The sequence below is a fragment of the Grampus griseus genome (genome assembly GCF_964374135.1).
Source record: "Grampus griseus genome assembly, chromosome: 6".
NCBI lineage: Eukaryota > Metazoa > Chordata > Mammalia > Artiodactyla > Delphinidae > Grampus > Grampus griseus.
Genome location: NC_139000.1, coordinates 13,635,074 through 13,658,265, shown reverse-complemented (window position 1 = coordinate 13,658,265; position 23,192 = coordinate 13,635,074). Strand labels below are relative to the sequence as shown.

At 43.1% G+C, this 23,192-nt stretch overlaps 1 protein-coding gene across 1 annotated transcript; it reads left to right on the top strand.

The window, feature by feature from the left end:
• The first annotated feature begins 3,063 nt into the window (after positions 1–3,063).
• On the top strand, positions 3,064–21,615 carry LOC309823916 (protein CutA homolog). Its single transcript, XM_082656580.1, has 6 exons — positions 3,064–3,169; positions 6,957–7,105; positions 12,620–12,679; positions 14,317–14,362; positions 14,607–14,656; positions 18,440–21,615. The coding sequence occupies exons 1-6, from the start codon at positions 3,101–3,103 to the stop codon at positions 18,540–18,542; spliced, it is 477 nt and encodes a 158-aa protein (XP_082512706.1). The 5' UTR covers positions 3,064–3,100; the 3' UTR covers positions 18,543–21,615.
• The last annotated feature ends 1,577 nt before the right edge of the window (positions 21,616–23,192 follow it).

Below are 23,192 nucleotides of genomic sequence, written 5' to 3'. Positions count from 1 at the left end.
TTTCCGGTGATCACTAACAGTATCATTAACAGCTGCCCTCATTTTGGATTGGCTTCGTAATTGTTTTATTCATTGAACCTGGAGTTATTTAACAGAAAAAAATCTTGCCTTCAGAGTGTTACTGTTTTGGACAGAGGTCTCAGTCACCCAGACTCCATTCTTTGCTCATCCCAATGATGATATTGTGTTTCTTCATCTGGAGGGCAGTAGCTATCTTAAGCCCTTGGATCAGGGTATAATTGAAGCATTCAGGAGGTAATACACCAAGCATATGTTGGACTACTTTGCCGACTTTTTGAAAAAAACCCTTGCCTCACTTTGAAAGAAACATGGTAACAGTACAACTTTAATGATGCTTTGGTAGTAATAAAAGAGGTGATGGATGATATAAAAACCAGCCTCTCTTAATAAAGCTTGGTGGAACCTTTGGGATGATGTTGTGAATGATTATGCATGTTTCCCTAGAGCTAATGAAGAAGTTGAAAAAAATCATAGAGTCTGAAAATGGATGGGCTTTAAATTCATCGATATTGATGAAAGTGAAATTAATAAGCTACTTAAGTTTCAAGCTTTGGCAATAACAGAGAGTCTATATCTGTAGATGAGGAAGAAGGCAAATCTCTGGAACCAGAGATAAAGTTGAACTTAAGGAAACAATTCTGTCTTACACCAGGTGTCAGACCTCATTGAAGCTGCAATTGATCTTTACTGGATTGAAGTTTGGCCTTTAAAGATTTCAGTAAAGTGTTGTATACCTGTAAAGAGGCCCAAAAGAACCTTCAAAATAAAGCAAAGGAGATGAAGAAAGAGAAGGAAGACACAAACAATAAAGAGGAAGTAGTGTGGGTGAAAGAGATGGGTACAGAATCTGACTCTGAAGAGGATTCTGAGTCCATATCTGAATCCAGGAAGGAGGAGGAGAGAAAGAGGGTAAGAAGCCTCCAGAAGAAGAGCTTATAATCTCAGGCAGTGGCACTGAGGCTCTTACTAGATCTGAAGAATCTGCCAAGGCCATAAATGCAGAATTGGACTTTTGGAATCTAACCTTGGAATTGAATCTGAAGAGAGTAGAAGTGCCTGAGTTGAAGTAAGAAGAGAATCCAGAAGCGGTTTCTTCCAAATAACAGTTCATCTCTTGCCATCCTTCCCCTGCTGCCCCAGCATCGCCTTCATCACGACCATCCTTATAATCACCAAATCAACAAACATTTATTGAGCATAATCTCTGTGGGATCCTGTGCTAAACTCTGGGACATCATCTCAGGATCTAAGGTAAAATGGTCATTAACAGTGGCCTTTCTTATTAATAGGTTTAAAAGATCATAGCCTTGATTTATTTTAGTGGACTTTGAATATAAAGCGTTTTTTTTTAGGATCACTCAGCCTCATTTTCTCTAACCCTGTTCTTTTCACACACGCTAAGTTTTTCAATCACAAATGGAGATTTTCTGAGTTAACCTTGTTTGGTAGTTGACATGAGACTACTTGCTCATGAAACGCTGACATGGTCTTACATTTTATAAAGCACTCTTATATTAATCTTCTCTGTTAATCCTCACTTTAAACCTATGAAGGAGGTATTAGCCCTTTCTTTACCAAAAAACCCCCAAAAAGCTCAGAGAGGTTAAGTTATTTGCCTGAGGTCACATAGCTATTGATGTAAATGATAGGACTAAGGCTACAGCTGACTTTGTTAGACACTTTGCCAGGAAGTGTATCAGGCCTTTAAGAATTTATAGTCCCAAGGAATGAGACAGACTGGTAAACAGGTAATTAAAATAAACACAGAGGCTGTGAACTGGCAGCCTGCAGGCCAATTTAGCTAACAGGTGTGTTTTGTTTCGTCTGCCCAGTTTAAAACAATTTTGAATTGGTTTTCAGCATTCCCCCCTCCTTTGTTTAAGGTACTATTTACATACAACACAATTCACCAATTTAAGTGTATAGTTGGTTGAATTTTTTACTGTTTGTGTAACCACTACCACAGTCAAACTATAGAATAGTTTCCTTGGCTTAAAATTTACTTATGGCCTTGTGTATTCAATTTCTTCCCCTGAAGTGTTGTCATTTAAAAATTAAGATATTTCACATTAAAAAGCTGGATTAAAAAATTGGAAACCCTGACAACAGTGGACTCTGCATCCCCAAAGGGCAACAGTCAGTCCTTAGCTTGCTGCTTTTAAAGATTTGTTTAATAGTTGATGTTAAATGCTGCAACAGAAGTGTGGACAAAGTGCCTTAGGGGAAAGAGAGGACTGTGGGGATTAACCTTGGGAAAGACTGCACAGAGCAGCTGGCCTGGAAAGACAAATGAGTTCACGGGGAGAGCAGTGAGGAGCCAGAGTGTGTGCTCTAAGCCAGAGAGGATTAGAAGGGAGGTCCTAGGAGGAGAGAGTGATGTGTGGGGGACAGGGAAGGGAAGGCAGCCACGTGTGTGCTTCATTTATTTGGGTTTATTTGGTGGGATGGTCCTCTACAGCGGTCCCCAACTTTTTTGGCACCAGGGACCGTTTTCGTGGAAGACAGTTTTTCCAGGGACTGGGACGGGGGTGGGGGGGTAATGGTTTCGGGATGATTAAAGCGCATTCCATTTATCGTGCACTTTATTTCTATTATTATTACATCAGCTCCACCTCAGATCATCAGGCATTAGATCCCAGGCGTTGGGGACCCCTGCAAAGTGGAAGAGTTTTGTGTATGTGTATTTGTGTTTGGGCTGACGATTTTATATATCTAAGAAACTTAGGTCTTTTAATCTGTACATCTCTGGGGATTTTATGGGGTTTTTTGTATGTGTATGTTAGAATGGGAAGGGAAAATTAGTATTTTTACTTTTGCAGGGGTTGGAGGTTTGCATATGGTGCTTGGGTTGTATGTTTCCAGAAGGAGAGTTGCCCAGTGAAAAATTACTCCCTCTTTCCCCGCCCCCTCCACTATCGCCTTCTGGCCAGCCTGGCTGGGACCTGGCTGGGCAGCGTGGGGCAGGCAGCAGGTGTTAAGGGGAGAGGCAGTTCAGGCCCTTCGTGCCCGCCCGTCAGCCAGCAACTCGGCCTCAGGCCACAGTTCCAATAGTCTGTGCTGCTAAATTACCAGCGACGCCATGGACAGGCTGGGCTTACGGTGCCCTTGGCCAGGCTACCCGCGGCCCTCTGTCCTTTTATGCCTTTTGGTGAGTGTTCCACACTACAATGCTATGAACCCTCTCACCTCTAAACCTCCAACCTGGGGACTGAGGGAAGAACGTGCATTTCTCTTTTACTCTTCCTGGGGTTTTGAGCTGGGGGCGGGCAGGTAGTGGGTGGGCGGTAGAATCCTTGGAGGCATCACCCTGTGTCTTGGAGATTGTGGTGTGAATGTGAAGATTACCAGCCCCTCTTTATGCCCTGCCTTGTGAGGAGGAGTGACTGGGCTGTGTTTCACTGCCAGGGTCCTTGGGGTGGTGTGGGGTGTCTGCTGGTGAGTTCTCATGTAAGGGTCACATGATAGGTTCTTTCCCTCTTTCCAGTGCAGTTACCATCTCATTTTTCTGGGGGCTTTGTTTTCTCATCTCTGAAGTATGTTAAAATGTTAAGGTTGGCAGTGGCTACAGAGTCCCTACAGTGGTGCTGGTGGTCGCAGTGGGCGGGGGCTGAGTGGGGTGGGGTGCGGGGGTGGTGGAAGGGAGAGCTGTGTGGGAGGGCCACAAGCCTAGGGGTCTAGCCCAGCTCTGCTGCTCACTTTTTGGTGATTTCTTCCCCTCTCTGGCCCTTAATTAACTGGCACAAATCAGTGGCTCAACATTTTGGGGACATTTCTTGATTTTGTGTGTGTGTGTCTATGTGTGTGAGTGCAAGTCTGGATTTGCACCCAAGGAAAGTGTATAAACACAATGTCAATTTCAGAGTATTCACAGATTCCTTAAAACTAGATGGATTACAAATTTAGAACCACTGGGTGGTTTCTGAGGCCCCTTCTGCCTTAACACAGATAGTAGAGTCAACCATAATCTCTTAAAGGCTAGGCAAATACTGCAGGACGAAAAAAGAATGAAATAATTGAAAGGGTACATAAAATATTTCAAATGAATGTAAAATTAGAAAAGGTATATAGTAAAGACATAAATATGAAAATGCTATAAACTTACAGTAAATCTTTTCCTGTTATAATGGTGATGTGTGTATTTTGCATTCATATAATATCACTTTTTAATATACTGTAGTCCACTTTTGGCTCTAAACCGACCTTTACATGCTTCTGATTCTTTGTTGATATGGTCCACAAACATTTCTCAAGCCCATACTCCTTGTCAGTGGGTTATAAAGTGCTGGGGATACAGAAATGTATGAGGCCAAAGAGCTCATGTCCAATGAGGGAGACATATGTAAACAACTGTCTGTATTTCAGTGTGATTGATGGTACAATAGAAGGATGTTTAGCAGCAGTCCTGACCTCTACCCGCTAGATGCCAGTGGCATCTCCTCCCCAATCATGACAATCAAAATTGTCCCTAGATGTTGCCAGATGTCCCCTGGGGGGAAAAATTGCCCCAAGTTGCGAGGCGCTGGATTAAGTGAAGCTGAAATAAGCCCACTGTATCAATTCCTAGTCGTGCTCCTTGCAGTTCAGAGAGCCCAGAAAAGGAGGCAGGAGTCTTGGATTTAAGTCTTGCTTCTGTCACAGAATTTCTGTATGTTCTGCCTCAGTAACATTATCTGTTAAATGAAGGGTTATCTTAGATAATACCTGAGGGCCCAAAGTACCTCTTAGTATTTTTTGACTATGAGTTCATACAAGAGTTTCAATACATTTTAGATGAGTTTATAGTTAATCCTATTAGCTCAGTGTTACACTGATAACTGCTGGCCGAAATGCCCTAGATCTTTCTTAGGAATGGTTTTTTTGGTTGAGGGACAGACCATTACTCCTTTTGTTCAGAGTCTGTACAGGAAGCCACCTTAGAGTCATGTAGTTGACCCCTTACAGTTTTTTAGTTTGTCCGATTCTCTGCCAAAAGCTCTGTGGGTGACCCAAAAGCCCTACTTACTTCACAAGGCTATTTTGTCTCAATATCAGCATCTTGCTGGTGTAGTAATTCACCAGTCTACAAGTTATTTCTTGAGAACCTGTTGTGTGCCGTGAACTGTCCTGGGGACACAGTGATGAGTAAACCACAGTCCCTTCCTTTATTGGATTAGTGATTATATATTGTTTTTCCTATCTTGTTTGAACCCATGGCAGCTCTGAGGCAGGCAGCACAGATGTCATAATCTCCAGTTTCTAGATAACATTTATAGAAGGCAAAGGAAGTGACTTGTTGAAGACCACAGGCAGCAGTACTGGCGCTAGGATTTAAATCCTGCTCTTTAGTGCCTTTATTTTTTTCCAATATAATCTAATTGAGTTGTCACCAAAAGCTTCATTGAAAAGCCTGGTTCTTTTCTTCTTGTGTGATCACTGGTTTAGTTCAGAGGGCTAGTGTGTTGGATTGGAGGTGTTGGTGGAGGTAGTGGGAGGGAATGAGAAACCCACCCCAGACAGGCTTCTAGTCAAACTGAAGCTAAAGACATAAAAACGCTACTCAGGCCCTGCCAAGAAGTAGGAGCCAGGCAGGGCCGGGCAATAACGTAGGAGTGGGAGGACAGAGGTTTATTTGAGCGAGATGTGAGCCCCGGGCTGGGAGGCAGAAGCACACTCTTGTTCAGTCTTGCCTGAGTCACAGTGGGACTCCTTGCAAGTTGCCTCTATCCCTATTAATGACTCCTTTGTATTCCCCCAGCAAAGAACCCTGGAATAGAAGATGTCCTCCAGTTCTTTTCATTTCCTCTTATTTTAAAAGTTTGTCATTAAAAAAGCAAGAAAAATATATCTTGCCTGTCTTTTCCTCTCACGGTGTCACTGCCGTTTTCTTAGCTCAAGATCTTAATGTCTTTTTCCTGGGACATTGTAATGGCCTTTTGAATGGACTGCCTTCTGGTCACTCCCCATCCTCCTTCAGCTTGATCATATTATTACTCTTCTGCTTTAAAACCTGCAAAAGCACCTTATCACTTGAGTATGAACCCTATATTCCTTAGCCTGACCCCTTATAGTTCTAGCCAGTCTCATTCTCCTCCCAATCTCTTATCCACAGACTAAGACCCATGCAGACTAGATAGCTTATCTGTCCCTACATACCTCTTGAGTTTGTACATATTATCATATCTCCCTCTTTTGTAATTCTGCTTATTATTTCAGTTCCAACTTAGATAGTACCTTCTTTTCAAAGCTTTTCCTGTCTCCAATAGGTAGAGCCTTCCTCCTGGACCCTCCAGTTGTCTGTCACAGTAGTACAGGTCACATTGCTTTAGAATTAGCCTTCCTTTTCCACTAGACTCCCTGTAGCACCTGGCACATACACAACTGAACGAAGGTGAAATTAACTCCCTAAAACATCGGCAGGTGTAAGAACTTGTCATTCATAATAATCTCCATAGGATGATAGCAGTTCAGTGTATGCCAATTGGCGTTACCTCCAGCAGCAGTTTTGTGCAGTAGGAATGGATTTCAAGTTATCCAGACTCGACTCCTAATCTTGCCTTCAGTTAAAAGCTGTGTGATTTTTTTTTTTTGGCCACACTGCATGGCTTGTGGGATCTTAGTTCCCCTACCAGGGATTGAACCCGGCAGTGAAAGTGCTGAGTCCTAACCACTGGACCGCCTGGGAATTCCCAAAGCTGTGTGATTTTGAGCAAGTTTCTTGATTTTTGAGCCTCTGTTTTTTTTTCTTTTTTTTTACCATTTGTAAAATGCAGAGGCAAATAATCTAGACGTGAAAACTTTAAGCACTAAAACTCAATACAGATCCCAGGAATTATTTTGTGGATGGGAAATAGGGATGAAAATATGGTGCTCAGCTTTGGTTCCAGTCTGCTTGAGCTGGCAAATAGTGAGTTGGCCATGTCACTGCTGATCTGTGCTTCTCTTTTCCCACCGTGTAGATCCTGACTGCTTCTTTCCTGACATACCCCATGCTCAGGACCCTTAGCCAGCAGCTCCTTTCAGTTGTCACTGGCAGCTATGTCTCCGGCACTTACTCCATCGTTTTTGTCAACTGTCCCAACGAGCAGATTGCCAGAGATATTGCCAGGTATGGTGAAGGGGCTTAGGTGCTGCCCCAGGAGGCTTGGGAGCTACCAGGATGCTCCAGAGGGGCCACTTTGGGGTACTTCTCTTGCTTTTGACAACCCCATCTGTCCAGTGATGAACTACACAGCTGTCTGCTTGGGGTGATATGAGAAGCATGGCTGAATGACACTTGGATGGATCCTGCTGCTGGGCCTGAAAATGCTGAGTGGTGCATGGGGGCGTAAAAGTGATATGAGACCCAGAGAGATAGCTGGCTTGCGCAAGGTGTTAAGATAAGAGAACAGTGGAACTCTGCAAGTTGAGAATTTAAGAGTCCTAATTCCTGACCCAGCTCTCTTTTTGGAGATAGTCTTTGCTCAGTCCCAGAGGTGCCCACCATGACAAGAGGAGGAGGAGACCAATTCCAAGTATATGGCAGATTTCTAAAAGCAGCTGTGCTGTGGTGGAAAGAGCACTGGACTTGTAATCAGAACAATTTGAATCTTGGCTCTGCCGCTTGCTGTGTGACCTCGGGCAAGTTGCTTCCCTTCTCTAAGCATTAGTTTTCTGAATTATAGAATAGGATAATGCCACCTACCTCACAGGGTTGTTGAGAGGATTATATGATATATGTACAGTCCTTATTCCAGTAACTCAGATGTAGTAGATGCTCAAAAAATGTTTGTTGTATCTGAATTTCCACCCTTCACTTCTCTTTTTTTTTAATTTATTTTTCTTTTTTTGGCCACGCCTTGAGACTTGCGGTATCTTAGTTCCCTGAACAGGGATAGAACCCAGGGCCACGGCAGTAAAAGCGCCGAGTCCTAACCACTGGACTGCTAGGGAAGCTCCCCTGCCCTTCACTCCTTTATAGCTGCAGCTTTGAAGCGGGTTAGTGGGGCTGAGGGGTAATGGATTTGGCTCCTGGCTCCCTTTCTTGCTCTACAACTCAGCATTCTTGAGGTTTGATGATAGCTTAAGTTATAGTGTTTTATGTGTTGAATTCGGTCTTTGGGGGCACGTAGCCTCCAAACTGATGGTCACAGGTTAACTTTGCATTTGATTCCATCTTTCCTGCCCCTAACCAGAATGTCTATTTTTTCCTTATTTACATTACTTTTGGAGAACAGCTCTTGTCTAAAAGAACATGTGATTACTCCAGAAATATGACCTAGTATTGTATTTAGCAGCTAGGAATTGAAATCCCTCCTGTGCTTCTGGTATACCCAGGATCTGTGCTGAACTCTCTGGACCCCTGGATTAGCCACTCTGGGTCCTGTCAGGGAACAACTTCAGCTGACATCTGTGAGGTGTTGGGTATCAGGAGGAGAAGGATTCTAAGGCCTGGATTCTAAATACAGTAGTTGAAAGGCCAGTTCAGGTAAATGGATCAGTATCAGCTTGGAGAGGGGTCTCTATTGTCTTTGCATCCAAGGTTGCTGATGAGAGGTCAGGAATGGGGTCTCATTGCTTCATAGGTAATGCTTTTTCTCTCTGGTTTTTCTCCTAGTTTTTAGGAATTTCTCTTTGTCTTAATGTTCAAGTATTACTTTGTTAAATATAGCCTCTCTACTCTATCTGCATCACGCCTTCCTGGAACTCCTTATAGATGTTGAATTTGTTTTCTGTGACTGAACTTTATAGTTTTCTTTAGACTGAATTTTATAGTTTTCCTTTTCAAGATTTCAGATTGTTTTTAATAACCAACTGCTCTTGTTTTGTAATTGTCTGATCTTGTTTTATAAATGCAATAATCTTGCTTTATCTTTCTGTGGATAGTAATTATACTTATTTTATGCTTAATTTTCTTCCAGCTTTATTGAGATATAATTGACATATAACATTGTATAAGTTTAAGGTATACAACATGATGATTTTATATGCGTATATATTACAAAATGATTACGACAATAAGGTTAGTTAAACATCCATCATCTCAGTTACTTTTTTGTGTGATAAGAACTCTTTAAGATCTACTCTCTTAGCGATTTTCAAGTATACATAATTATACTAATTTTAAATCTTGGTTTCAGTTATCCTTCTCATGTAAATTCTTTTTTGTTGTTGAATTTTAGTCTCTCATGGTGTTGACTTTCCTCAAATACTTTGTAATTCTTAATTGTAGCCTCTCTCATCTTCTTAGCTATGCTTATGGGGAAGTGTAGAAACAAATGGAGGAATTGACCTTAGGTGGTACTCTGCAGTGTGCGTGTGGGGCATGTGGACATTCTACTGGCTGGGGTACCCAAGTAACTGGTCTTCTGGGCATGCACTCTCCCTTTTGTCCTTGGCTGTCGCCGGCCACTAGGACAGTGTTTTGCCTTTTGTCCAAAATTCCCATGCTCACTGCTCTGCCTGTATCAAACATCCCATTACTGTTGCCTGGGCCATGGGAGATTTAGGGGGTCTACCTGCTCCTGCTGTGGCATTCCAACTATTTACCTTGATGGTTGCCTCCAAGTTCTTGCCTGCTCTGGTTCCCATTACATCTAGATTTCAAACTGTTGCTTTCATTTTCTCTCCCCCACCTCCTGCCCCAAGTTCAAAAAGGCACATTTATTTACAAAGGAACAGTATAAATGTAATAAGGAATAAAGGAAATAAAATAATAGGCATACATATTTACATAGCAGATGTAGGCAAAACTTACTAAGAAGATTCTTGAAATACTTTTACAATCTAGGATTCAACAGTTAAAATCAGTTTCTAAGAATAATTTATCACCTCAAGAAGAATTTTTAGGATGGTCAACTTATATGATTCAAACTATGGCTATGTTAGTGAAAAAATTATAATTTTATATTCTTCAAAATTCTCCAGGTTGCTGGAGGCCAAGAAAACCAGATCACTGCCAATGTTTAAAAGATTCAAAGGCTCTTAAGTTAGGAAGTCCCCCTACATGCTCCCATGCATGTCTCAGGGCTGCCTTTTTTCTTTAGGGCCTCCTCCTAGTTGCTAGTACATAAAGCGTTCTTACTGTGCTCTGGCACGGTGAAGAAATGTTTTGTTGTTTCTGGTGTGGGGTGTAAAAGGGAGGTTGCAGTGTGTGTGCAGCCCACCAGCTGAGCTGGAAGTCTCAACTGGAGTCCTGAGTGATGTGGCAGTGGAGCTCTCCCCTCAGCTGTTCTGTTCAGTATTTTTCGTTAATGATTTGGGTAGAAGAGAGGCAAATAGGTTCGCTTCCAGGATTTGTAGAAGGAGAGTAAGTGGGTACATGGTGGGGAGGGCCCCACAAATGTTAGCCGGCAGGAACCCCAGCTCTGCCTGCGGAACTAGTGCTGGGACCAGGTCTTTCAGCTCCAGTTTAGTGCTCTTTCTTCTTTAGTGCTCTTTAGCATTCAGTCTGCTGCCTCTCAGTTCTGGTTCAGTCCCATTCTTGTTCCTGGCCGTGTTCTTAGAGCTCTTCATTGACAGATACATTCTAAACTGGAAAAATCTCTTATTGGGGCTAGGGTGAAAACCTGAATGTTGAACCAGGAGACCTGGATTCTAGTTTCCTTTTTGCTGCCAACACCACATATGACCTTAGACAGGTCTTCCTTCTCGGGGCTTTGATTTCATACGTAGGGAGAGGGAATTGGATTAGGCCAGGGTCACAGACAAAGATATCACAAGCAGGCAACTTAAATGAGTGAAGTGGGCTGGGGTGTCGCGCTGAAGAATGACTGTAGTTAGCAACCCTTACTCGTCCCAGGTGTTGAGAGGGAGAACAGTGGAAACTGACCCGAGAAGCATATGTCATGCCTAGAGGGAGTAGCCCCTGCTTAGCTCTAGCTAAATCTGACCTTGTAGGACTACAGGTCCAAAATGTTATAAGATTCATTTTTTGGTGAGAAGCTAGGTAATGTGTATTTTTTTTAATGTGAAATACCCTGATAGTAAATATTGGTAGCAAAATCAAGATTTTTTTAAAATGCCGTGAGAACCAAACCATGTATCTGGTCTGTGAGCCTCTAGTCTGTGAACTTTGCAGTTTCTAGAGACCCCAGAAGCTCTGTCTTCTGCTTTACTCACATGAGCATGAGGGCTTGAGCTTTCCGTCTGTGACTCACTGCTGGGCTTTAGTGTGTGTGTTTGTTTTTTATTTGTTTGGCCACAGGAGCTTTTTGAATAACACAGCCCTCCATAACTTTACAGTCTTTTACCCAAGGACAGGTTGCTGTGATTACTCAGGAGTTGACACTACCAAAGAGATTGGAGGCCCGTGAGGCAATGGATTATTTTTTTCTAGAGGTTTAACTCACTCCCTCTGTTTGCATGCCACCTTCAGAACCAGTGAAGTGTAATTTCTCAGCAGATCATTTGATTGAGTGAGTGAGACTTGCAGACGTTGCTTAAATTTGTGCCGTGTGCCTCTCCTTACAGTCAGATTTATTTAGCACCTGGAACTTTCCAAGGGAATGAGGGTGGTGGTAATACCACATTAAAGTGGAGCCTTAAATAGAGCACTGTTCAGCCTGGAACTCAGGGGAAGAGAAAGTAGGTCAGTTCTCTTGGCAGCAGTCAAGAGAAGGAGAGATCAGTAAGCAGGGCTCAGATTAGGGTTATCTGGCAGGGGCCACACACCTCAGAGAACTGAGACCAGGCCCCCTTGGCTGACTGAGACCTGAGAGGGGGTTGTCAGGGCCTGCCTGATTCCGAGGGCTTGAGGTTTGATACTTGGGGACACTTCTTTGCATCGATGACTTGGTGGTGCTTTTGTTTCTATGACACTTGTACTAGTTCAGGCACTTTTTATTGTGTTCACCAGGGCTCTGCACAGGAATCAGACTATCAGAGCAGGAATTCCAACCTGTGGTCTGTCAAAGAAAGTTTTTAGAGGTCTGCAAAGGTGATGATAATTGTGCTCTTAGGGTTGTGGTAGGAACCTTCACAAAAATAAAAAGTGAAAAGAGCCTGTATTTGCCAAAGACAGACATAAGATAGGATGCCTTTTTTTGCTTTCCCTTGGAGTTATATCAGTTTCATGTGGTCACATGATATCTACAGACCAGAAACCCTGTCAGCCTAGTACATATCCGAGAGAGAAAAGGAGAAGAAGGTGACATAATAAAAGGTTTTTTGGTGGTGAAAAGAGTTGGAAACCACCGACTGAACCAGTCCTCTGATTGTACAGCAGGAGTCAGGTTGAGTGAGGGGGTCGTGCCTGTCTTGGATAGGTGCTCAAATACTTATTTCTGGAATGAAAGAAAGAGCTTGCATAAGGTCACACAGCCATCCTACTGCAGGGCTGGATTGGAATCCAGGTCTTTTTGTTCTCCGTCCATTGCTAATAAATTCCCATTCCCCAAGCAGACTAGGCCTGTCCTTTAAAACTGCCTTCCCATAGCTGCTTCCCTACTTCTCTCCCCACCCAGGGAAGGACTTATAAACAACTCTGTCTTCAGAGGTTCTGTGCACAGTAGTTACGAAACATGTTGGTTTGAGTTGGGAGGGGCACTCTAAATGGTTATCTATTTAGAATTAGGTTTCCTGAGTAGTTCCCAGGAACTGCTGGACACTTGCCCCAGTAACTGTCACTCTCTCTTTGCTTTAGGGCTATACTGGATAAGAAGCTGACTGCCTCTGTGAACATCCTGCCTAAGGCATACTCACTGTGAGTTTTGCTGTGGCCAGTGGAAGGGTGTGGGAGTGCTAGGTCAGGTCCTGCCTGGTGGAAAGAGCACTGAACTAATGGGGAATTGTCAAAGAACAACTCAAAGGCATTTAATTAATCAATAGTTCACTGTCAATTTCTATTCAGAGGAAATCAACCAGTGGGTTTATGTCATTCAACAAAAGCAAAAACAGGCTGTGTTTAGAGAAGGGAGAAAAAAATCTACAGTTTAGGAACAGTGAATCTTGTGTGCACATTCTCTGCTTAAATCAATTAGCTTGCTTTTAGCAAAGAAGTCAAACTGGGCATTCCATCCCTGAGTAAGCCAACTAGGGATATCAAAGATTATAATTTCCATTACTTTTGGATTCTCTGGAAAACTTTGAGAGTTTAGCATATGCGACAGGCTGTTTCTGTGTATTGTCTGCCTTTCATTTCATCAGCTCCTTTACTTAAGCCTGGTCTGCACCATTTCCCTCATCAAAATATGTCAGTATCCCAGTACTGGCTGTGCAGGATTTGTCTTGTGCCTTAATCTCTCTGATCAGCCTGTTTCTCATCTCCTTCCTCCCCTGATGAGCAAGAGGGAGGGAGGGAGGGAGGGAGGGAGAGAAATAACGTCTACTCTAAAGGTCAGCACAGAAAAGTGCTATATAATGAAAGCTTTCCCCTGCCCAGCAGTGTCATTCCCTCAGTGGCGCACATCACCTATAGCTATGGTTCCCAAATTAGGCTATGCTTTAGATTCCTGAGCTCCCTCCTGGATCTACTCAATCAGTCTCCCTGAGGATGGGCCTTGAATCTGAATTTTTAAGAGGTTATGTAAGTGATTCACATAAAGCCAGCCTGGGAGCTACTGCTTTGGAGCTAGAACAGAATTTTAGCTACTGTTTCCCCTCATGTGTTCATCCTTCCTTGTAATTCATCCTTTTACCACAGCTCTGTGAGATGAGGCCAGTGGCCTAAGTCATCTTAGATTTGCCCTGGGTTAGCATAGGCATTCGCAGGCCGAATTTCTTTCCCTTCCCATGATGCTGTTCTTGTACTCTTTTCTAAACATTGTCACTGACTTTGTTTTTAACTTTTGGACCTGTTTCCATATTTTATAAGGCTTACTTCTTCCCTGAATCTTCCTGTGCTTTTTCATTTACCCATTGGTGGGCACTCAGCCTTGAGAGTCAGTGATACAGATAGCACCAGTCCAAAGGATGGGGAGGTGCCTGGAAGCCAAGAGTATGGGATGAGCATTGAAAAAGCTGGAGATGGCCAGTTTAGAGGAGAGAACATATAGGAGTTTCTGTAGGGCTGTCCTGAGGTGGTTCTTCATGTGGAAGTTGGAGAAAACAATTGGGTGGCAAACGTTGGCACACCATAAGAAAAACCATCTCACGTGAAAACCTTTCAGGAGATGGTGAGCCCCTCACCTCCAGGAAAGTTAAGGCAGGTGCTAGAAGCATGCATTAGAATGTTTAGACTAGATGACCTGTAGGGCCTTGGCCAACTCTAGGCTTTTTTATATGGGCTTGGAAAGATTTTAAAGTTTCCCCCTTAGTAAGTCACCTAATTGGGCCAGGCTTATTTCACTGAACTCATCTTGTAAGCATGATAATTTTTTTTGTTGTTATTCTCTTCTCCAGATACTATTGGAATGGAGAAATAGAAGAAGCCACTGAAATCCTGCTGGTAAGTGAGGATAGGGGGATGCGGCCTTGATAGGGAAAGAGAGCACAGTTCCAATTAAAAATTAGCGGAGATCAATTAACTGAGGTTCTTGCCCCACATAAGATGCCCTAGGTTCATTTGTAAGCTACTAACAGGGCCTGGGGACCCGGAGGAATCTGTCTCCTAAACAGCCAGATGAATGAGCAGCTGCAGAGCTGGGGCTGAGCTCCTGAAGCAGTGATTTTTTTTTTTTTTTCTTTTACAGTTAATAAAGACAAAGACTTCCAAGGTCCGTATGCTATCCAGCTACATCAGGTAATAGTGCAATCTCTTCCCATCCGGGACATGCTGGGAACTAAGTGAAATGAGCTTGAGAAGTAGGATACCTAGAGCTTAGTCACCAGCCTCCCATGTGACTCTGGGTATGGCTCTGTCCCTCAGACTCTCCATCTGTAAAGTGAGTGAGTTTTAAACCAGCGGTTCTCAAAATTTTGGTCTCAGGATCCCTTTACACTTTTAAAAATTATTAAGGACCCAAAAGACCTTTGTTTATGTGGGTTATATCAAAGTTTACTGTATTAGAAATTAAAGCTGAGAAATTTTTAAAATATGTATTTTTAGTTCATTTAAATTAACAGTAATAGAACAATTACATATTAACATAAATACAGGCATACCTCAGACAGCTTTGGTTCCAGACCACCACAATAAAGTGAATCATATGATTTTTTTTTTGGTTTCCCAGTGTATATAAAAGTTATGTTTAACCTATACTGCAGCGTATTAAGTGTGTTAATAGCGTTATGTCTAAAAAAACAATGTACATACCTTAATTTAAAAATACAAAACAAAAAACAATTATAGTAACATCAAAGATCACTGATGACATCACCATAACAAATATAATAATCATGAAAAAGTTTGAAATTTTGCAAGAATTAGCAAAATGTGAGACAGAGACACAAAGTGAGCAAATGTAGCATCAATAGACTTGCTTGATGCAGGGTCGCCACAAACCTTCAATTTCTAAAAAAACACAGTATCTGTAATAAAGCGTAGTGCAATAAAACAAGGTATGCTAGTAATGTATCTTTATGGAAAGTAACCATATTTTCCAAAAAACAAAAAAGTGAGAAGAATGGCATCATTTTCCATTTTTGCAAAATCTGGCTTAATAAGAGAGCTGCATCTTTAAGTGTTGGGACACTTTTAAGCTCATGATGATAAATTCAGGTTTTCCAAACTTCTGATTTTTGCTTAAAAACATGATTTTTTTTTAATTTACAATATTGTGTTTAATTTCTGCTGTAGAGCAAAGTGACTCATTTATATATATGTATATATATATATTCTTTTTCATATTCTTTTCCATTATGGTTTATCAAAGGATAGGGAATATAGTTCCCTGTGCTATTCAGTAGGACCTTGTTTACCCATCCTGTATATAATAGTTTGCATCTGCTAATCCCAGACTCCCAGTCCTTCCCTCCCCAACCCCAAAACATGAATTTTTAAATTGGCATTAAATGATATAAATTGTCTTCGTTTGAGTGATGGGCCCACTTTGTTCATATTTGATAAAATGTCTACCTAATACTCAAACCTGAGTAACCTTAATTTGTAAAACTGACAAATGATGGTTACTCAGGCTTAAAAGTAAAAATGGTATTCTTTGGGAAAAGTCTAGTTTAGCTTGTGTCTCAGTCAGACAAGTTTAAGACAACATTGAACTTAGGTATATAGCAGAAGTGCTTTATGTATGCTTCCCATTCTGTCACACAGAATATTAAAAAGGCACACTCAAGGGTCAAACTTTAATAAAAATAGTAATTTTTACCACATTATCAAGAATGTTCTTAAGTGAATTTGACTTTTTTAAAATGCAAGTATTGTGGTGGTGAAGAATACAGTGAGAGCTAGTACAGTTTGGTGCCGTTGTCTTGATGCATGCTAAGGTGCCACCAGTTTTACCCATCATTGCTTTTGTACCATCAGTGAAATGTCAACATAAATGAAAAGAAATAACAGTATTATTATGAAAATAGTTTTGGCCTCATGGACCTCCTGAAAGCGGCTTGGAGTTCCCCAGGGGTCAGTGGACTCCACTTGAGAACCACTGGTGTAAATCCTTATTTATCATTCAGAGTGTAGTTTTGTAATAATTGGCATCACCTGGAAGCTTGCCATAAATGCAGAATCTCACACTCACCCCAAACCTACTGAATCAAACTACAGTTTAACAAGATCCCCAGGTGATTCCTATGCACAGTAAAAGCTTGAGATTCTCTGGTCTAAACCAGTGATTTTTGATGTTGGCTACATATTATAATCACATGGAGACTTTCTCAAATTACCAATTTGGGCTCCACCTCAGATTCTGACCTAATTCATCTGGAATGGGGATCAAATATGGTGTTCTTCAAAGCACCCAGGTTGACTCTTCTTGCAGCCAGGATGCAAGTCACCTGTCTGGATGATAAAACCCTTTCCTTTCACATCTTAGGGAACCAGGCAGGATTCTATGGTTATATGGCTATGCTGGGTCTCAGATCTATTGGTAGAGAAGGCCCTTATGTTACTGCCTTAGCGCAGGTGTGGAAATAGGGCATCTTTGGTAGAACCAGTGCTGTTGAGAAATTACAGCCTGACTGGTGAAAGACAGCTTCAGGGTTAAGACAGTGAACCCCAGAGCTTGACCTCCAGCGTCAAATCCTGCCTCCTCCACTTGCTGGTTGTAGCATAAGTGCATGCAAATTACTTTCTGTGCCTCAGTTGCCCCATCTATAAAATGGGGACTATACTAGTACCTTGGGTTGTTATGCATATTGGAAAGAATTTATGTCAAGTATACGCATGAATTGCTGTATCAGTGACAGCTCTTACTACTAAAGTGTTATTAAAATGCCTTATACTGGGGGCTTCCCTGGTGGCACAGTGGTTGAGAGTCCGCCTGCCGATGCAGGGGATACGGGTTCATGCCCTGGGAGGATCCCATGTGCCGCGGAGCGGCTGGGCCCATGAGCCATGGCCGCTGAGCCTGCGCGTCTGGAGCCTGTGCTCCGCAACGGGAGAAGCCACGACAGTGAGAGGCCTGCGTACCGCAAAAAAAAAAAAAAAAAAAAGTCTTATGCTGAATGCTATTCAGACCTACATACACTGAATTCTGTGTGTCTGCTTATAAAAACACATACACTGGTCTAGGTATCCGTGAAATAAGAAAATTCATTTTTCTCAGGCATTAGATAAAATTACCCAGCTTACTGCTAATGTTTAAGCACCTATACATACACATGTTGTGATTTAGTAAACATTCTATCTCATGAGAACTTTACAGTGCCTAATTCAGCAAAAAAGCAGCAGAGGATCATTACTCCTGTGTGACAGATGGGACCAGGCCCCAAGGCCTTACGTTTTTTCCGTTTGGAAAGTGAAGAGAACTGGCATTTTGTGCCAGGACTAGGTGAGGACTAGGTGAAAGAAATGGGGAAAAGGGAGAGATTGCTGTGGGTTTGGATGGTCAAGGAGGATCCCTGGGGAAAGGTCAGTGGTTGAGTTGAGCCTTGAGGAACAGAGAGGCTTTTGATTTATCAGCAGGAACAGGGAGAACTTTCTAGGTGGAGAAGAGAATACAGAGGTACAGGGGAAGGGGGAGTTGTTTGCGGAAGGCACAGTGATGAGTGAAGGATAGTAATAAAAACAGTAGCTAACATTTACTGAATGCATACAGCGCCAGTGTACCAGGTATGTGCCTTATATACCTTGTCTCATGTAATCCTCAGCAGTCCAGTCACATAGGTACTATTTTTATCCCCTCTTTTGCAGGGCCTTTAGGGAAATTAAGTGATTTGTCCGTGCTTACATAGCTAGTAAGTGGCAGGCTTAGAATTTGAACCCATGTCTGTGAGACTCTAAAGCCATCTGGCCTGACTCATCACTTGGTGACAGATGGGTAACAGGCATAGGAGTGGTGGGCTGTGGGGCTGGAGCAGTGGGCTGCAGGCATATTGCAGAGGGCCTCAAGTGAGGCTGCCCAGTTGGGTTTTATTGCATAGGCTGACTAATCCTGGTCACTCACAGAGCTCCGCTTTCTTTCCAAAGGTTGGTGCATCCTTTTGAAATCCCAGAGGTCTTCAGTCTTCCCATGGACCAAGGAGATGTGCACTATTTAAAGTGGCTGGAGGAGGGCATGGAGGAGGAATGAGTGGGGGCTTCTTGTGCCTCCTGCTGGCTGACTCTAACCTTCATCAGCTGTTCTCTGGGGGAGGGGAGGCTTCTCTCTGCCCCCTCGCATCTCTGGATTCCATGCTTTTGTCAGCACAGAGGAGTTAAGTAACTTGTGGAGGGTGAAGGTCCAAGGCTTCTGAGGCTGGAAGACGACGCTGGGCCAGTCAGGCCAAGCAAGAACCCCGTGGATCTTGTCTCTGAGTGCATCATGCGTAGAGGTGGCTGGGGGTGGGAGGGCGAGGGTGACTGTGTATGGGGACCAAGGGGAGGCAGCAGTGAGGGTGAGGTTTGTCATCTACGTTCACTGAGCCTATATTGAGTGCCTAGTATGTTATTACTCTCCTGCCTCTCATGAGGAATGGACCTGTTGACCTGTCACCCAGAAGTGTGTGGGGTGAATGCCACCTTCTAGGGGAACTGGAAGTGCTTTATCCAAAAGCAAGAATTGCTAATGGTGGAATTTCAGGGACAAGCAGGATTTTATTTCTTCTAGCTAAAGATGGTGTTTGTTATTCCTGAGTCCTGAGGAAGTGGGACTGGAAGTGGGCTTCCTGAGTGCACGTAGGACTAGGGAGTATTAGGGCCTAGACATAGCCTCACGGATTGGGAGTAGGTCTTGACTCTTTCCTAGCCTGAAGGGCCAGACATCAGAAGGTTCTGGTGCCCTGCTCAGTGGAGACATGGGTTCTGAGCCCACCATAGTAACCTCTCCACTTGAGCATTGAAACTGAGCATCCTGAAGGAGGAAGAACCCAGGGGGACTGCTAGACAAGTGTTTTTCACACTTGCTCCACAGAACCCCAGGGGTTCACAGAAGGTATCCTGGGGGCTACTCATACTTCAACCAGTGCAACTGTGCTTTTATTATTTTTATGTATTGAGCTAAGTTTCTGTTGTTAAAAGTTTGTAAACCAGTGGCCTAAGCCAGTCTCCATTTTATAGGAAAGGAAACTGAACTGCAGTGAGGTCCAGAAAGTGGGTGGCAATGCTGAGTTACAGACGGGATAGCTAAGGCTGCTCACTCTGTCTGGTGCTCTCCTAAACCTGTTCCACAGGTGTCTTCTCCACGGGGAAGATCCCTGTGGGGTGAGAAGAGACACCTGATCTAGGCTGCTTCCATGGCTCTGTCACAAGGTGACTCCGCTCTGGGGACACCATGGGCAGTTTGGGTGGGAGTCCACAGACATCTGCGGTATCCTAGGTCTTCCTTCTCAAGAGGGAAGGGTGTGTGGGAAGGGTTTTGCCAGCCTCTGGTTCTGACACCTTCTGTGCTTCTTGGACCTTAGTTCCTCCAGATATAAAATGAGGGAGGATCTGCAAGGACCCTTTCATGAAGACCATGTAGCGACTTCAGGCTGAGCCCCTTCCAAAGGTCCAGAGGATCCTGTTTGTGATAGTGGGGAGTTTGGTGGGCTGCCTCAGGAGAAGAAAGAAAATGTTAATGGTGATGTCCGTTTTTTTTACGACAGATGTTTCTGGTGCATGTGAAAATCTTGTGTAAAGTAAACCCTACCGAAAATGTACTGGGGACCCCAAATGGACTGTCCGTATTGCTTTCACGATAAAGTCAATTTCTTGGTCTGGATTTCAAGGCCCTTCGGGGCCTTGCCTCAACTCAATTTTCCGTCCTCACCTACTCTGGCATGTGGGTGCTCCAGTGTGCTGTGCTGTTACTCCTGTGTTCAGGCCATCCCCTCCGCCTGATCACCCTTCTCCGTGAGTGCTTAAGAAGCCTTGGCAAGGCCTGGCACCCCTGGTTGGAAGGAATCTCTCCTGCCTTGATGTCCTGTTATCCTTGTGTGTCGCAGTCAGTCTCCTGTTTCTAGACTGTGAGCTGCTCGAGGTGAGGGATATGTTTGAATCCATTTGGTCTCTTGCACTGGGTTTGGCAGATAATTTCCTGAATTGATGTTTCAAGGACTTGAATAGCTAAAGCTTTCTCTATGGTCCACAATTACTTCCTAATTTATGGAGTTGGCAAAAATCCAACTTTTTTTCCTTCAAATTTTTTTAGGTGGGACTAATTCCAAAGGAGGTTTTTCTTTCTATCTCTGGCCTTCATTAGTTCATTTTCTGTGCTGACTGTGCATTGAAAACTGTTTCTTGGTGGCCTTCCTTTGTGACAGTGTCACAGCTGACTATAGGCAATAGGAGAAGACAGGGACAAGACACCAGCTGTCTCTGCCAGGTACTGCCCTAGGTTCTTAACATTATTTTATCCTTACAAGTCAATGTTATCCTCATTTTGCAGTTGAAACCTGAGGTCGGAGAGCAGGAGACACTTAAAGTAAATGGCAGAACTAGGCTCCTAACCCAAGTCTCTGATTCTAAATCTGATGCTGTTACTGCCTCTTTCAAAGAGGTTGGATGTATCCCTTTGTAGGCCAAAGATCCAGAGAACCTGCTGTAGCCAACTCTAAAGGAAGAGTTATTCGCTCCAAAAACATCTGTGTGGTAGTTGGTGTTGATATATTGCATTACTTCTCCCCACAGATCTGGATGTTGGTGATAATATCTTCAGTTCTGCAGATGAGGGAACGGATTTAGAGGAGTTTAATGGTTGGGGTCTGTGTGACTCCAGCTTACATGGTTTGGCCACTATACCACATTGTCCTCCCAGATGATGCTGTGGGAGCTGGGGCTAGGACCTTCATCAGGGTTTCCACGTGGGAATTCCTTCCCAGCATTTCTCAGGAAACTTATGTTTTTTGATCCCAGAATCCCTGGGAGAGGAGAGTCAGTTGAGGAAATGTGAAAAAGTATTAAAGTTTTATCCGTGAACACTAAAGCTTAAAAGCATAGAGACGTTGCTGGTTTGAGGGACTCCAGCTTCATCAAATAAAAAACTAGAGCAAGAAATGCTAACATAGAGTTGAAGACTAAGAGAACCAGGACAGGAGCATGTAGAAGAGAGATGGTTTCCACCGAGTCAGTCTTGCCTGTGATTGTTGGCACGTCATAAGAGTGTGTGTCTAGCCCTGTCTGCCGCAAACTGTGAGTTATTCTTGCAAATAAGTTTATACATGTAGTGTACTTTATACAAATCCTATGAGCAGTGTTCCAAGAAATAAGCTTTGGAATCAAAATAAATTCTTAATTTGGCAATTTTGACACATGATTCTATATACTCTTAACCTTGTTAGGATATTTGAATGTTACGTTATTTGAATACTATCCAATAATGTTCCCTGGTGTTTTCCAGTGTTTAAGTATTCCCTAGAGGCTGTAGTTTTCTCTAAATTCTACTAAGCTTACTATTCCTATTTGTTAATTTTTTTTTTTTTTTTAGATATCTGTAATAACGGGGAAAGTATGAAGAATGTTTGCAGTATTTTAAGAATAAGTTATGATTTGGGGAATTTTTGAGAATTCTGATTTCTTGCTCCTAAATTCTAAACGTAGATAGATATGTGTTGTAAATTTGTGAACACTAACGTAGACCACACAGGAACAGCAGGGACTCCCCAGCCTGGGGAGACCACTCACCTCAGGAGGGTGTATAGGGCTCTTCACTGTAGAACTTGGACTAGAGCCCAGATCTCTGGATGCTTGGTGCCGTTCACTTTTTATTCCATTACACTGATTTCAGCCCGGAGAATAATCCCATCCTCTACCCCGCCCTAGCTCCAACTGTGGTTTTGTTCCAAGGGCAGTTATAAAGTTGCAGCAGAAAGAGTGGTAGGAAAAAGCGGGAGCCGTAGTTAAAGAAGATTTTTAAGGGCAGACATTAACACTTGGGGTTTAACATGCTACACTAACCTCTGAAAACAGAGTTCAGTTGAACTCATAGCCTTCAGTTCCCTGTAGCTTTTTCCTATCCCTTCATGCTGCCTCTTTTTCTCTCTCCAAACTACCCCGATTTAGCGAAGTTTATTTAAGGTGGTAATCCATCACATTTGTATGTGAGAGGGCTCCCTCAGTATCTGCGGTGCTGAATACAGCAGGGATTCTCCCAGGCATGTGAAGGGTGAGGAACTGGAGCAAAGGAACCTGACAAAGTGGTGCAGGTTCCAACCAGCAGAGCCAGGCCAGGAATGCACTTCAGATTTCTACGACTGTGTGCTTGCAACCTCTGAACGAAGTTTTACAGTGCCTGTACTTAAGCATCTTCATAGGGTCGCATTCTAAACTCAGTCCCCAGCTTTCACTTCTCTGTGGCCCTCAGCAAATGTTTTTTGCCCCCATGGGTCAGGTACTCACAGAAAAAAGGTTCCACATCCTTTTGGTGGCAAAGGTGAGAATACTGCTGAGAGAATGTGGTGGTGGTAGGAGTGGCACGGTGGCCAGAGAGGATGGGGTCTCACCATTCCTCTTCACCTTCCAGGAAACCAGAGCTAATTCCTCCTGGTACCCAACAGCTGATATTTCACTAGGGGAATGACAGGCAGTTTTTCAAAGTGAGCCTTTAAATTGTAAATCAGACACATTAATTATAATTTTAATATAACAAATGTTATTAAAAGCAGCAATTCAAAACCATAAATCTTTTCGAAGGTGCACAGGGTTATGATAAGGTCAGTTGGCAGTAATGCAGCTATTTTCAGGTATGAATGAAATGCTGGGGTGTGGAGTCAGTGTGACCTTGCCAGGCCTTACACTGACCTCCAGGTGAGGAAGACACTGTCTC

Bases quoted from the DNA above. Each gene is read 5' to 3' on its own strand.
- LOC309823916 (XM_082656580.1), top strand. From the start codon at position 3,101: ATGGACAGGCTGGGCTTACGGTGCCCTTGGCCAGGCTACCCGCGGCCC. The intron at 12,680-14,316 runs GTGAGTTTTGCT...TCTCTTCTCCAG, and splicing joins CTGCCTAAGGCATACTCACT to ATACTATTGGAATGGAGAAA. The intron at 14,657-18,439 runs GTAATAGTGCAA...TTCTTTCCAAAG, and splicing joins ATGCTATCCAGCTACATCAG to GTTGGTGCATCCTTTTGAAA.